This window comes from Pelophylax lessonae, assembly GCF_965119305.1.
Source record: "Pelophylax lessonae genome assembly, chromosome: 2".
NCBI classification, from domain to species: Eukaryota; Metazoa; Chordata; class Amphibia; order Anura; family Ranidae; genus Pelophylax; species Pelophylax lessonae.
This window is the reverse complement of record NC_138769.1, coordinates 375,857,197-375,872,569: the sequence shown is the minus strand read 5'-3', so window position 1 is coordinate 375,872,569 and position 15,373 is coordinate 375,857,197. Positions and strand designations below refer to the sequence as shown.

The 15,373-nt window shown below is 48.0% G+C and overlaps 1 protein-coding gene across 2 annotated transcripts in view; it reads left to right on the top strand.

Moving 5' to 3' along the window:
• Positions 1-15,373, top strand: part of TUBD1 (tubulin delta 1) — an 80,114-nt gene that overhangs the window by 4,229 nt on the left and 60,512 nt on the right. For both annotated transcript variants that reach the window (XM_082245793.1, XM_082245792.1), the window contains exons 2-3: positions 13,553-13,734; positions 13,847-13,994. In XM_082245793.1, the coding sequence (XP_082101919.1) occupies positions 13,566-13,734; positions 13,847-13,994 (317 nt within the window). In that variant the 5' untranslated portion in view covers positions 13,553-13,565. The remainder of the gene's footprint in view (positions 1-13,552; positions 13,735-13,846; positions 13,995-15,373) is intronic.

The following is a 15,373-nucleotide window of genomic DNA, read 5'->3' as shown; positions in this document are numbered from 1 at the left end:
CCGATGGTATTAGCCTTCACTATTGGGTAATGGCACACTCTGCAGGAGCAGGCTAGGCAGATAATTGATTATCAGGTAATACAAAAAACCGTTATACCTCAGCACGCCACTAGGGGGCCATCCCTCAGCCATTATCCAGAACCCAATCTGATATTGCCTCAGTTTGAAGCTGCCTAGTGTCAGGAGTAAAGCTATGCCTTCCCTGCTGAGACCTAGAGTCTCTGCTTTCTTTGTTTTTTTCTGAATTTGTGTTTTTTCTTTACACAATAGATTTTTATTTTCTCTCACTATCACTAGTTAGTCAGGGATTCCTTTCCTGGAGGACTACAAGTGACTGCAGAGCTGGGCCTCAGACTGGGTATCATTAGATCCTTATGGAGTCCCAGCCTGCCATCGAGCCTCACAGGTTATTGGTACGCCCAGGCCTCGCAACGACAGTGCCCCTCCATATGGGGACGAGCCTGCGGAGCTGTGCTTCCCTGAGGATGTCTCAACCTGGATCGACCGCGTGTTGCCAGCGTCCCTCCATGGCTGACGGCACCCCCACTTAGGGTGGGAGGTCTCCCGTATCTTGAGTGGTGCCCGCTTCTAGGGGATAGCAGGGCTGGTGGTCTCTGTACAATCCCCCTTGTGGCCGGGTTGTGGGTTTTCCTTCCCTCCCTGCTCCCGCTGGGGGCGCTGTATGGGGTGCTGCCGGGGGCTCTCTGGGGTCCCTGATGTTGACCAGAATGTGATTGTACACTTATTTTTCCGCCGTTTGGGGCGGCCGCCATGTTTTATGGTGGGCAGAATCTAAGCTCTGTGTAGGGACAGCTGCCATATTTGGGTCCTGCACCGGTCGGGCGCCACCTTGGATGTGGGCAACATGCCTAGTAAGGGCAAGCGGCCATTTTCCCTGTGACTTTTGTCATTGACTTCAATAGGCACCTATTGTCTGGGCTCGAAGACTGGGCCTCTAGCGATGTGAGGTCACTTCCTCCTTCACAGTTTTCTCCTGTGTAAAAAATGTGCTGACAGGCTGGGGATTTTTGTTAATCCTTCTGTCATTTTTCAACCAAAACGTTTTTTAATTGTGACTAGTGTGTTTTCACAGGGGCTCTTTCTGTTAGTGCAGATTGCGGGGGGGGGGGGGAGATGTGGGGTTCTGCGGGAACCGCTGATTTAGAGGGCCAGCGTCCCTTTTTCATTTTAAGGCAAAAATGGACTCCCAGGATAATAAATCCCCCGCAGACTTGGTGGGGGGGGGGGGGGGGCGCTTCGTGTACACCTGAATCCTCTCCCATGGCCCCCATTTCTGATGCTCTGGCAACTTTGGCGTCCCAGGTGAATCTGCTGATGTCGGCACGCTCCTTCATAAAAAAGGCCTGTGCCCTCCCAGTCGTCTGACTCTGAGCCTGAATTGGTTGCCACGGACGATGGTCCCCCTGAGGGGTCCCGGTCCTCCGCTTTGAAAAAGAAGGGGGGGGAATCTTCCTCCTCGGTAGCACGGGAACGCGCTACGATGGATGCTCTCATTGCCGTCATAACTGAACATCTCAATCTTAACGATGGGCCAGCTCAGTCAAGTAAGCGGTCCGTTTTGTTCGGGTTCCGCAGGCTCCAGGAGTCGGGTCAGGCTTTTTACCTGCCCAGATGATTTTCAGAGATTGTGAATGGCCAGTGGCGGCGCATTTAGCACATGTTGGTGGTGCCTGAGCATTTTTTCCATCCGCTCTCTGTTTTTTGGAGGTGATAGACGAACGTTGGATGGTGTCCCCAAGCAGGGGATCACACTGTGTCTAGGCTGCATAAGTCCACCTTGCTGCCAGTACTGTAGAGGATTTCCCGGTATTCAGGGATACGGCTGATAGGCGTGTGGAAGCGATTGCCCGCCACATTTATCTGGTGGCGGGTTTTCCTGTTGAAACCTGTGTTTTGCCTCAGTGATGGCCTCTTAGGCACTCGCGACATGGTGCAAGTGGCTTCGCAGCAGGATCAGCTCATCCACACTGCGATGTTCGTTGTACGACGCGGCCTTGGACGTGGCTCCGTTAGTCACCCAGTCGTTAGGCGGTGGGGATTGCGATCCACCTCATTAACCTGGTTAGCGCGGGTCGGTTGACCACGCGTCCAAAAAGACGGTGTCTGAGGTCCCCTATGAGGGGGGTCGTCTTTTTGGGGTAACTCTAGATGAGTTGATTAAGGGGCTCACGGGAGGTAAGAGTACTCGGCTGCCCCAGGTCACCAAGGGTAAGCCCCCCGCACGCGGAGGGGGTCCTCCTTCAAGACTCAACATGATTGCTTTTCGTGCCTTTGGGACGCAGGAGAAGGGTAATCCCTTCCGAATTCCCGGTGGCCGCGAGAAGCCGTGGTCAGGTTAGCCAAAAGCTGGTCAGTCTGGTTCGGCAGGCCCAGTACACCTCTCCCTGTAGGGACGCCCACCCAGTTGTCGGGGTGGGGGGACGTCTGCTTTCTTTTCAGGAACCCTGGTTGTCCGACATTCAGGACAGGTGGGTTCACAAACTGATTCGTTCAGGATACAAGATCGAGTTTCGATCTCGCCCCGCAGACAGGTTCTTCCCGTCCATTCTCCAGCTGTCCCCTGATCGTCTCAGAGATCTCATGGGGGCTGTGCACGATTTGCTTGCCCATGGAGTCATTGTACCCGTTCCTTTCGGGTATGGTTTCACGTTTTTTGTTACTCCAACCTGTTCATGGTGCCCAGGAAAGAGGGCACGGTGCGTCTGATTCTGGACTGCCTTGTGCGGGGAGTTCAGGATGGAATCCATCTGGTCGGTGATGGCCTCGTTGAGGTCTGGGGACTTCCTGGCATCCATCGACTTGCGAGATGCGTATCTCCATATCCCTATTTTCGAGGGTCATCAGAGCTGTCTCCGCTTTGCGGTGGCTGGGGAGCATTACCAGTTCGTGGCATTGCCTTCCGGTCTCGCTTCGGCTCCCAGGGTTTTCACCAAGGTGTTGGCTCCGGTTCTAGCTTTACTGCGTTTCCGGGGCATTACGGTCCTCGGTTGCCTGGACGACCTCTTGTTATGGTCAAACTCATGTGTGATTTGGCCGTGAAGGTTCAGACACTTAAGAAGTTTGGGTGGACCGTCATTTTTCAGAAGTCAACACTGACTCTCTCTACTCGTCTCCAGTACCTAGGGATGGTCCTGGACTCTGCTCAATCTCGGGTCTTCCTTCTGGAGGACAAACTCGGGACTCTGCGAGAGGAGATCAGAGCTCTCAGGAACGACGATCTGTCCTCTTTGCGGACATGCATGCGGGTTCTGGGCCTGATGGTCTCGGCCTTCGAAGCAGTTCCGTTTGCTCTATTTCACACCAGGTCTCTGCAAGCGGAGATCCTGAACAGGTGGGACAGGACACCTCCGTCCTTGGAAAGGAGTATTTCTTTGAGTCATCCGGTGCGGTCGGATCTCCTGTGGTGGCTCCGGCCGCAGTCCTTGACACAGGGTCGGTCGGTCCGACCTTAATTATGGACGATTGTCACCACGGATGCCAGCCTGTTGGGCTGGGGAAGAGTTCTGGGCACGCTTTGCGCCCAGGGGACATGGTAGGCGGGGGAGACTTCGCTACCGATCAACGTCTTGGAGCTCCGAGCGATCAAGCTTTGTCTTTTCCGGTGGTCCTCTCAGCTTCAGGGGTGTCCGGTGCGGGTACAGACGGACAATGCCACGGCGGTGGCTTATGTCAATCACCAAGGGGGCACCAGGAGTGGCCGAGATTCTGTCCTGGGCCGAATCGCATCTACCTGCGTTCTCAGCCGTTCTCATTCCGGGTGTGGAACAATGGCAGGCGGACTATCTAGTTGCCAGACTTTGGACCGTGGGGAATGGTCCCTACGTCTGGAGGTGGTTCACCTCCTGTGCGCCCAATAGGGGACCCTGGGCTTGGATTTGTTTGCGTCCCGTCTCCACAAAGAGGTGGTAAGGTTCGTGGCCAGGACTCGCGTTCCTCTGACAGACGCCGCGGACGCGTTGGTGGTGCCTTGGCACCTCTCTCGGCTACTGTATGCTTTTCCACTGATTCAACTGTTGTCCAGGTTCCTCCGCAGATTGGCGTCGGAAACTGATGTTGGTCATTCTGGTGGCTTCGGACGGGCCTGGTACTCGGACGTTGTTCTGATGGTCGGCGAACCCCGCTGGCGGCTTCCCCCTGCAAAACAATCTTCTATCTCAAGGACCGATCTTCCATTCTGTTTTACAGTTTCTGGCTTTATCGACATGGCTGTTGAAAGCCAGGTCCAGAAGGATAGAGGTCTTCCTCAGGCGGCCATCCTTACCTTGTTAAAGCGTTGGCAAGGCCACTTCTAGGAAGTTTTCTCACCGCACCTAGAGAGCGTATATTGCTTGGTGCGAAGTGCATGGGTTTCACCCTCGTTCCTTCTCGGTGGCGAAGGTCTTGGCCTTCCTGCAGAAGGGCGTGGATCAGCCTCTGGTGCTGACTACGGTCCTGGGTCAGTTGTCGGCCTTGGCCGTCCTTTTTTAACGACCTTTGGCGTCGCCTTCTTGGGTCCGCACCTTCATTCAAGAGGTGCGGCATTTGGCTCCCCCAAGGAGAGCTCTCTTGCTTCCCTGGGACCTAAATTTGGTTTTTGTCAGCATTACAACAAACCTCCCTTCGAGAATATCAGAGTGATTTCTCTGTCTGTGTTGTCACAGAAAGTTGCCTTTCTGGTGGCTATCACGTCGGTTTGCAGAGTGTCTGCATTGGTGGCCTTGTCCTGCCGTTCTCATCTGGTTCCTCATAGAGATAAGGTAGTTCTGCGACTGACTCAGTATTTTTATTTCCACGGTGGTTATTTTCTTTCCACCTCAATGAAGAGAATTTTTTTGTGTGCACGATCCTAGCATCCTAAGGAGTTTGCCTTGCATTCTCTGGATGTGGTCCGGGCGGTCAAGGTCTACCTGTCTGCCACGGAGTCGATCGGCAGTCTGATTGTCTGATTTTCTATTTCTTTTTCCTGAGGGACCTCGGAAGGGATCGGGCGCCTCCCGTGCGACCATTTCTGTGTGAATCAGACAGACGATTGTTCAGGCCTTTTCCATCACGGGTCAGGTTCCTCCTTTCCCAGTAAAGGCCCATTCTACTTGAGCTGTTTGTGTCTCTTGGGCTTTTCGCCATCAGGCGTCTGTGGCTCAGGTGTGCAAGGTGGCGACCTGGTCGTCCGTGCACTTTTTCAAAAGTTTTCTAAACTTGCTGTTTTGGCATCTTCAGATGCTTCCTTTTGGCCGCACAAGTTAGAGTGCGGCAATTGTTCAAGGGGACATTGTTTTTACTGTCCCTCCTTATGGGGTGTTCTTTTCTGGGTTTGTTCCAGTTTTTTCCTGTGGGCTCAGGTTGTTACTGGGCCGGCTATTTGCGTTACCTTCTAAATTGGTTGCGTTGCTTTCCCACTCATACCTGCACTGCTTTGGGACATCCCATTAGTGAAGGCTAATACCATCGGACTGTCAAGAGGACGTAAGAGAAAATAGATTTTTTGTAAGAACTTACCATAAAACTATTTTCTCTGAGTCCTCTGACAGTCGCTGCCCCTCTGGTTTTTGGATCTGGGGGTTGTTGCCTTCCGGTACTGCTTGCTACAAACTGAGGTAATATCAGATTGGGTTCTGGATAATGGCTGAGGGATGGCCCCCTAGTGGCATGCTGAGGTATAGCAGTTTTTTGTATTAACCTGATAATCAATTATCTGCCTAGCCTGCTCCTGCAGAGTGCGCCATTACCCATTAGTGAAGGCTAATGCCATCGGGCGGCGACTGTCAGAGGACTCAGAGAAAATAATTTTACGGTAAGTTTTTACAAAAATTCTATTTTTTGATGGATGAAAAATAGGACATTCATCCGTTCAAAAAAAAAGGACATTGACGGAAGCGGATGAAAACAGATGTTAATGGATGATCATCCGTTGTCGTCCGTTTTTACCTAGAGATGCATTGATGTCCGTTTTCATCCGTCAACGGATGGATGAAAAATGGACAAACAGACCTATGTGTGAAAGGGGCCTTATGATTTACTTCTGCTCAGGGGTTTTGGTCTTCAGCAAAATGGCAGCCTCCAGTAAGAAGAAACAGGAACAATGGCGGAGGCAATTTACAGCACACACTTATTTTGGTAGCATTAATTAATAATGTGGAATGTATATTCCTTGCTAAAGAACATTATTTTAGCAAGTTGTTATGTGTAAAGTTCCACTTTAAGTAGCACTAAAGGCAAAACCTTGTATTTTTATGTTGTAAAGGAAGGTTATAAATCCTGCTAAGTGTTTTGCCACCTGTGTCCCATGGAGGGGGTTTCCTTTTCTGTCTCACAGTCAAAACAAGACGTGAGGAGATATCCCTAGCTGTCGCCAGGACTAGTGTCCAAGTTGGAAGATTTCCCTGGTATTCCTGTTCTAGTGACAAATCAAAAGTTTAAATTTTTTCTTTCTTTCCCTGTGGTAATGTTAAAACAGGACAAAAAGAGAGGGCGAATCCCCCTTTATGGGGACACAAACCGCAATAAAATCCTGACCGGTGGTGTAATCCTCCTAAATTCTATCATTTTGAATGCTATGCAACTCAAAGCATGAAAAATAGACAATGTCTACATTTTATGTGCAATGCCAGTATAATGTGTGTTGTGGTGTAGGGATGGGCTCAGGTGTGTTCAGGATCATAGTCCCAACCCACCTGAGTAATCCCGCCATGAAGCCATCGCTGCAAACCATCAATCATAGGCAGTGAGGCATTTCCCGACCCGCACCTGCACATACACACGCTCTGACTAGGCAGATCATGATTGGCGGTGTGGAGTGAGGACTTCCTGGTTGGATTGCTCAAATGTGTTGAGACTAGGATACGAACACGCCTGAGCCCATCCCTACTGTTGTGCATTGAAATGCATGTGTGTTCTTAAAGCGGTGTTCCAGCCTCCCCTCTCCCCCTCCAAAAATTAAAAGTCAGCAGCTACACATACTGTAGCTGCTGACTTTTAATATTAGGACACTTACCTGTCCTGGAGTCCAGCGATGTCAGCACCGGGTGCTGCCGCCGCCATTGCCGGTGAGGGAACCCGGCAGTGAAGCCTTACAGCTTCACGAGTGGGTCCCTAATGCGCATGCGCAAAGCGCACTGCACATTCAGATTGGCTCAGCAGCGGGGGAAGGAGGAGGGGGCCAAACATCCGAGGGACATCGCCGTCTCCCGGAAGTGGGGAACGGTACCTGTCAAAAGCAGGTACCACTTCCTCCCTCCTCCCCCCCTGAAAGGTGCCAAATGTGGCACCGGAGGGGGGGAGGAAGCAAATGAGCGGAAGTTCCACTTTTGGGTGCATTGGGGTGGCATTCGCATTGCATAGCACTGCAGTGCACCAAGGCATGTGACAATGCTTTAGTGCAGTGCAAGTGGTGAAAATGGGTATTTACTCCTGTGTTAATTTGTTACATAAAACACTAGTGTTAGCGAGCACCTTCGCTGCTTCTCAAAGTCTCTTAAGTTAAAACAGTGTTCCAGCTGGGGAAAAAAAAAATGTAAACGTCAGCAGCTACAAATACTGTAGCTGCTGACTTTTAATTTACATACCCTGGCAGTATTTATGATTTCCTGGCCATTTTTCAGAGAGAATATGAATGATAACACAACAACTTTTCTTATACTCATGGTTAGTGTTTGACTGAAGCCATTTATTATCAATCAACTGTGTGTACACTTTTTTTAAATCATAACGACAACAGAAACTACCCAAATTACTTTTGTGTTATTTGTGGATGAGGCTCTTTATCTTCTCAGATGGTAAAGCTGCCCATTCTTCCTGACAAAAAGCCTCCAGTTCCTGTAAATTCTTGGGCTGTCTTGCATGAACCGCACGTTTTGAGATCTCCCCAGTTTGGCTCAATGATTTTGAGGTCAGGAGACTGAGATGGCCACTCCAGAACCTTCACTTTATTCTGCGGTAGCCAATGACAGATTGACTTGGCCATGTGTTTAGGATCATTGTCATTTTGGAATGTCCAAGTACGTTCCATGCGCAGCTTACAGGCTAATGAATGCAAATTTTCCTCCAGTATTTTTTTATAAAATACTGCATTCATCATGCCATCAATTCTGACCAAATTTTCTGTGCCTTTTTTGTAGCTCACGCATCCCCAAAACATCAGCGATCCACCTCCGTGTTACACAGTAGGGAGGGTGTACCTTTCATCATAGGCCTTTTTGACTCCTCTCCAAATGTAGTGGCCAAAAAACACTCATCACTTATGACTTTGTGCCAGAAGGTTTGAGGCTTATCTACGTTTGGCGTATTGTAAGCGGGATACTTTGTGGCATTTGCATTAGGGATGCACCGAAATTTCGGCCACCGAAATTATCGGCCGAAAATGAGCCTCTCTCATTTCGGCCGATAATGGGTTAACAGTGCCGAAAATAAAAATGGCCGCCGTGGGGAAGGAGGAGGGCGCAGCGCAGCGCAGGGCAGGTTTCAAAAGTCCCGCCTCTGGCCGGCCGTCCGCCTCTTAATAATGTCCCTACTACTCTGTGCATTATGAATGGACATACTAGGCGGGGGGCGGGGCGAGCGGCCGCTATAGAGAGAACTATTGTGATCCTTCACTGTCAGCTCCTCACGTCTATGTATGAATGAGAACTGAACTGAGCTGACACCGGGCGGGGGGGCGGGCGGAGCGGCCGCTATTAGCTGTGACTATGTGAGAGCTTCACTTCCCTGACAGGCACGTATCTCCGCTGACAAGGAAGAGAAGCTCTCACATAGTCACAGCTAATAGCGGCCGCTCCGCCCGCCCCCCCGCCCGGTGTCAGCTCAGTTCAGTTCTCATTCATACATAGACGTGAGGAGCTGACAGTGAAGGATCACAATAGTTCTCTCTATAGCGGCCGCTCGCCCCGCCCCCCGCCTAGTATGTCCATTCATAATGCACAGAGTAGTAGGGACATCATTGAGAGGCGGTGCCGCCGGCCAGAGGCGGGACTTTTGAATGCAGGAGAGGACACCCGAGGAGGAGGACGCTGAGGCAGTGGGGGAGGGGGGAGGGGAGCTGAGGCAGCTTACCAATGCTATTAGTATTATGAGGCATGAGGGGTTAATGTATTGTCACTGCTGGTCACTCATCTATTAGTGACTGACCAGTGGCAGTTAATTAACCCCTTTTGTGCTGCATTAGTGCAACCAGTGTCAGTGTTAATTAACACTGGTTGCACTAATGCAGCACAAAGGGGTTAATTACCTGCCACTGGTCAGTCACTAATAGATGAGTGACCAGCAGTGACAATACATTAACCCCTCATGCCTCATAATACAAATACCATTGGTAATTAAATTAACCTCTTGCCAACCCATCACAGTACATATACTGTGACAGGGTGGCAGCGACAGGTGTAGGTGTACGTCGCTGCCTGTTTTTGGTTTATGTCCCTGTTCTATCCATTTCAAATTTTTTTGGGGGAAAAAGTCATTTTCGGTTTCGGTTTCGGTTTTCGGCCAAGGGCATCCTGCATTTTCGGTTTCGGTTTCGGCCCAAAATTTTCATTTCGGTGCATCCCTAATTTGCATAGTAATTGCTTTCTTCTGGCGACTCGACCATGCAGCCCATCTTTCTTCAAGTGCCTCCTTATTGTGCATCTTGAAACAGACACACCACATGTTTTCAGAGGGTCCTGTATTTCACCTGAAGTTATTTGTGGGTTTTTCTTTGCATCCCCAACAATTTTCCTGGCAGTTGTGGCTGAACACCCAGTTGGTCTACCTGACCGTGGTTTGGTTTCAACAGAAACCCTCATTTTCCACTTCTTGATTAGACTTTGAACACTGCTGATTGGCATTCTCAATTCCTTGGATGCAAGAAAAAATATAGAGCGCAGGACCGCCCTAGCGTAATACCTTTTTATTGAAGGAATACAAGAAGCTGAATAAATTGCAAGCTCACATTTGGGAGTAAGATTCAAACATATTGAATTAGTGGTATAACATTGGTATCTCTCTCCTGGATCGACGCCATGTTACACCAACAGCCTTTACCTCAAACCGCTGGCAGTGACTTCCGGATTCTCTTACTTCAGCCTCCGAGCATGTAGGCTGGAGTGCACCTGCACCCGGACCAGCCGGCGCTGCACCCGATGACATGAGGGGAACTTCAGGAACATGAGTGGAGGGGGAGAGAGAGATCCAGGTCACCCTGAAGGAGGCCACGCCTCCGAAACGCATTGTCAAAGTAACCACCTGTTCGGGCATCGGTTCCTTGTTCTAACAGGTGGTTACTCTGACAATGCGTTTCAGAGGCGTGAACTGGTTCTTTCTCTCCCCTTCCGCTCGTGTTCTCTGAAGTTCCCCTCACGTCATCGGGTGCAGCGCTGGCTGGTCCAGGCTCAGGCGCACTCCAGCCTACATGCTCGGAGGCTGATGTAAAAGAACTCAGAAGTCGCTGCCTGCTGTTTGAGGTGAAGGCTGTTGGTGTCACATGACGGCGATCCACGAGAGGGATACCAATGTTATACCCCGATTTCAACATGTTTGAATCTTACTCCCTAATGTGAGATTGCATTTTATTTAGCTTCTTGTATTCTTTCAATAAAATGGTATTATGCTAGGGCGGTCGTGCGCTCTTTGTGTGTTTTTTTTTTTTTCTTGCATAGACTTTTGTCCACCGCCCAGTGGAGTTCTAATTCTAAGTGAGCTGCAACATCCTGACATTGAAAGCCCAATTTTTAACCACTTCCCGCCCGCCCTATATTAAAATGACGGCGGGAATGTGGTTGTGTTAAGCCCCGTACACACGTACCGATCGTCGGCATACAAACGTTCGTCTTTTCTCCCCGGGATGTCGGTGTCTGTTGAAAAGTGCAAAGACTGCCCAAGAATTTTGTCCGCCGACTACAGCCGACTGCAGAAGTGATGTCATGTAATGGTTAACTTTCCCTGTGTTTTTTATTTTCTGAGCATGCCCAGTCTTGCAAATCTGCGGTCTGTCGGCAGAATTCTGTACTGACTGGCGAACAATCGTCCGTTCTGGTGTCGGCATACAAAAATTTTAATGTTTGCAAGAAAGACTCTTGTCCGCAGAATGTGCGCAGACAGCTGTCGGAGGCACCATACTAACAAGCGTACAATCGGCAGATCTTTCGTCCGCCGACGTTTGTATGCCGACGATCGGTACGTGTGTACGTGCCTTTATCCTGACCGGACGTCCTATGACGGCGGCAGGATAACACAGCTCTGGGCGCCCCCCGGGGGCGCACAGAGCGGCGATCGGTGATGCGAGGTGTCAGTCTGACACCCTGCATCTCCGATCTCGGTAAAGAGCCTCTGACGGAGGCTCTTTACCATGTGATCAGCCGTGTCCAATCATGGCTGGTCACATAGTAAAACAGGAACAGCCGTTGATCGGCTTTCCTTAGTTTGTGCCTGACAGGCACGAGTAAAGGAGCGCCGATCGGCGGCTCCCCTGACGGGGGGGGTCGGCACTGGTAATCAGATCATTGATTACCAGTGCAGACCCTCGGGGGGGGGGGGGGATGCCACTAGATCCAACAGGGATGACCACTATGACCCCAGGGATGCCCACCATGACCCCAGGGATGCCCACTATGGCAACCAGGGATGGCAATCAGGGCTCAGGGAGCCCCCCATTGCCTTCCCCATCAGTGCTGCCCGCCAGTGTCCTCCTTATCAGTGCTGCCCACAAGTGCCCATCATTCCCATCCTTTAGTGTCGCCCACCAGTGCCCATTATTGCCCATCGGTGCCGCCCGTCAGTGCCCATCAGTGCCGCCTATCAGTGCCCATCAGTGCCGCCTATCAGTGTCATCAATGCTGCCTATCAGTGCTGCCTATCAGTGCCACCCCATCAGTGCCTCCTCATCAGTGCCTGTCAGTGCAGTCTCATCAGTGCTCACCAGTGCAGGAAAAAACGTATTTATTTACAAAATTGTATAACCTAAACAAAAAAACTTTTTTTTTTTTTTTTTTTTCAAACTTTTCGGTATTTTTTCATTTGTTTAGCAAAAAGGTAAAAACCCACAGGTGATCAAATACCACCAAAAGAAAGCTCTATTTGTGGGGGGAAAATGACATAAATTTGGTGTAGGTACAGTGTTGCATGACCGCGCAATTGTCATTCAAAATGCAACAGCGCTAAAAGGGGAAAATTGGCCTGGGCAGCAAGGGAGGGAAGTGCCCTATATTAAAGTGGTTAAAGGACCATCAACCTGCTTGTGATGTGAATTTTGGATCAGCGCATGAACTGGTGATTTGTATCTGTTTTTCAATTCCTTGGATATCTTTTTATATCCCTTTCTTGTTGTATACAGTTCAACTACCTTTTCCCGCAGATCCTTTGACAATTCTTTTGCTTTCCCCATGACTCAGAATCCAGAAACGTCAGTGCAGCACTGGGTGAAAAATGCAAGGGTCTGTCAGGAGTCCAGAAATTCATTGACCTTTTATACACACACACACTAATTACAAGCAAACAGATGACGGGTGAGGATGTTTACCTTTTAATAGCCATTCAAACCCCTTTGTGTCAACTTGTGTGCATGTTATCAGGCCAAAATCACCAGGGTATGTAAACTTTTGATCAGGGTAATTTGGGCAGTTTCTGTTGTCATTCTGATTTAATAAGAGTAAACACAGTTTATTGATAATAAATGGCTTCAGCCAAACCCTAACCATGAGTCATGAGTGAAAGAAAGGTTTCTCTGTTATCATTCATATTCTCTGAAAAATAGCCAAGAAATCATGCAATTTTCAAATGCAATTACTTCTGTGGACAATAGTTCCTCTAGAATTTTTACCATTGGCAGGGGTGGCTGTTAGTTTAGAGAGGTGCAAAAGCCAACAGTGGCAGAAATGAAGGTTGCATGTTCAGCCTGAGCCCGGGAGCACCACAGGAAAAGAGGTAAAATCTTCTTAACGCAAACTGATGACAGAGGTCTTGTCACATGGTTCTTTTTATTTTGAATAGCACCCTGAAACATTAAAGCGATGTAGGTGCGTTATTTTACAGATATTTGGCATGACAATTTTCAGGACATCATGGTGCATGAGCTAGTGAAAAGTTTAACTTGGCCTTAAACACAACAGAAGGTCTCATGCACATGAGCCATTTAAGGCACAAAATATGGTCTAGTGTAAAATCCAGGTGTTTCCTTACTTGGGGAGCCACAGGTAGCGCATTCCGATCCTGCCATTTTGGTGCAGACAGAAGGTACAGGCACACTGTCCATCCCCAATGCTAGCAGCCACTAAAACTTAATGAAAAGGTGAAAAGCTGCTGGTAGTTGGATAGTGAACCAAGTGGTACTAACAGTTAGGGCAGTATGCAAAAAAGAACGAAGGGAATGTAAAAATACATTTGAATTATTCTTAAAGGAATTCACAATTGTATGAAGTGACGATTCTTAATGTTTGCTTGGGGTTCAGAATTATTTTTGTTTTTATATTTCTGCATGTACTGCTAATTTAGAACTGTGAATATTCTAGAAAAAGATGTGATGTACTGACAGTGTTTTTCATGTTTCAGTAGTTTCCCTTTGTTTTTCTGTTTAACTTTCCTGCTGCAGATAAGTGAAAGATATGGCATTCATTACATTGCAATTAGGCCAGTGTGGAAACCAAATTGGGTATGAATTATTTGACGTCCTCTGCAATGATTTCCGTAGCAATGGACTATGCTCCAAGAAAGAAAATGACTATTACCAGACAGTTTCCAAGGATAGATTCTTTGAAGAGACTGAATCTGGAGGTACGTTTCCATTTTTAAAGGTGTTTTTTTTTTTTTTTTTTTTTTTTTTTTTTTTAGTGCTGTTAACTTTCTTCCTTTTTTTACTATACCTCCACTTTGATTTGTGTTGCAGAACTTGTAAGTCGAGCAGTGCTTCTTGACATGGAGCCCAAAGTCATTACTCAGACTTTAGCATTGGCAGCCCGGTCTGGTAAATGGACATATGATGACAAATCGCAGTTTTCCCAGAAACAAGGATCTGGGAACAACTGGGCTCATGGGTAAGGTGACTTGAATATCATTTCTTTTTCACAACATGTACATAACCACCATAAATAATGCTGAATTCCAGCTAGCTTTTTCAACAAAAAATTTAATTGGAGTGCCCTGTTCCCCTCTAGATTTGTGAATTGTTTCTCATTTAGTTTAGGAGGGTGTAATGCAGAGAATTGCCTGCCTTATTTGTTGCTCCCACAAGCTTCATTCCCACCGGTTCCAGTATGAACAATTGATCTTATGAAGCTACTTCCCTTCTCCCAGTTGGGGGTCTCCCTCCTCACCGAGGACATCTAAATGCACCAATGCAGGTCCAGCAGCCACCAATGGCCCTACATTGTACATGATGAGGTTGTGCGCCCACAAATATTCCAGGGCTGAAGCAAGGAAGATTGCCGGCTGCCACTGGAGAAAGGCATAAGGTACACTTATTCCTCTGCTTTACCCCCTACAAGACTAAATGAGAAGTAGTTAATATACCCAAGACTTTATTTAATTTATTTTATAGCTGACCAATATTTAGCCTTAATGCAGTATTCACTCCAAAATAAAACTTGTCCTATATTGCAGCTTACCAGTCATATGTGATGGCTGTGTTAGTTTTCTTTTGTTCCCCCACCTCTGTTTTCACCTGGTGATCTTGCCGGTAACACACTCCCTGTATTAGAGTGCATCCACTGGATGAAGGGGCACCTTGGACAGCAGCATAGGTAATCTGGGGGGAGGGTAGTGTTAGACCTACAATCATATTTAGATACACTAGCAAATTGAAGCCAAATTACATCCCACGTTTTATAGGCAGGTTTTATTCCTTTTTGGGTTAAAGGTTTTACATTAATGCTGATCATTGGAAGCACCCCTGTCAGTGGTTAATGATTTGTTTCATCCCTCTAAGTGCTACATATGCAAGAGAACTTCTTTTGAAAGTCAACAGATTTACTAGCCAGATTATTGGGTAAAATCAAAAGATAGTCTAAAAAATAAAACTAATGCAGTCATCGCATTTAAGAATTGGTAAGCTGCAATATAATTTGCTTTTGGGTTTATTATTGCTTTAACCACTTCAGCTCCAGAAGATACACCCCCCCCCCCCCCCCCACCTTCATGACCAGGCCGTTTTTTGCGATCATGCACTGCGTTACTTTAACTGACGGTTGTGCAACACTACCCAAATAAAATTTGTCTTTTTTTTTTTTTTTTTTTCTCCCACAAATAGAGCTTTCTTTTGGTGGTATTTTGATCACCTCTGCATTTTTTTTATTTTTTGTCCTATAAACCACAAAAGACTGACCATAAAAAAATATATATATATGCTATGAAACCTATCCAATAAAAAAATCGAATTTCTTCATCCGTTTAGGCCAATGTGTATTCTGCTACATAT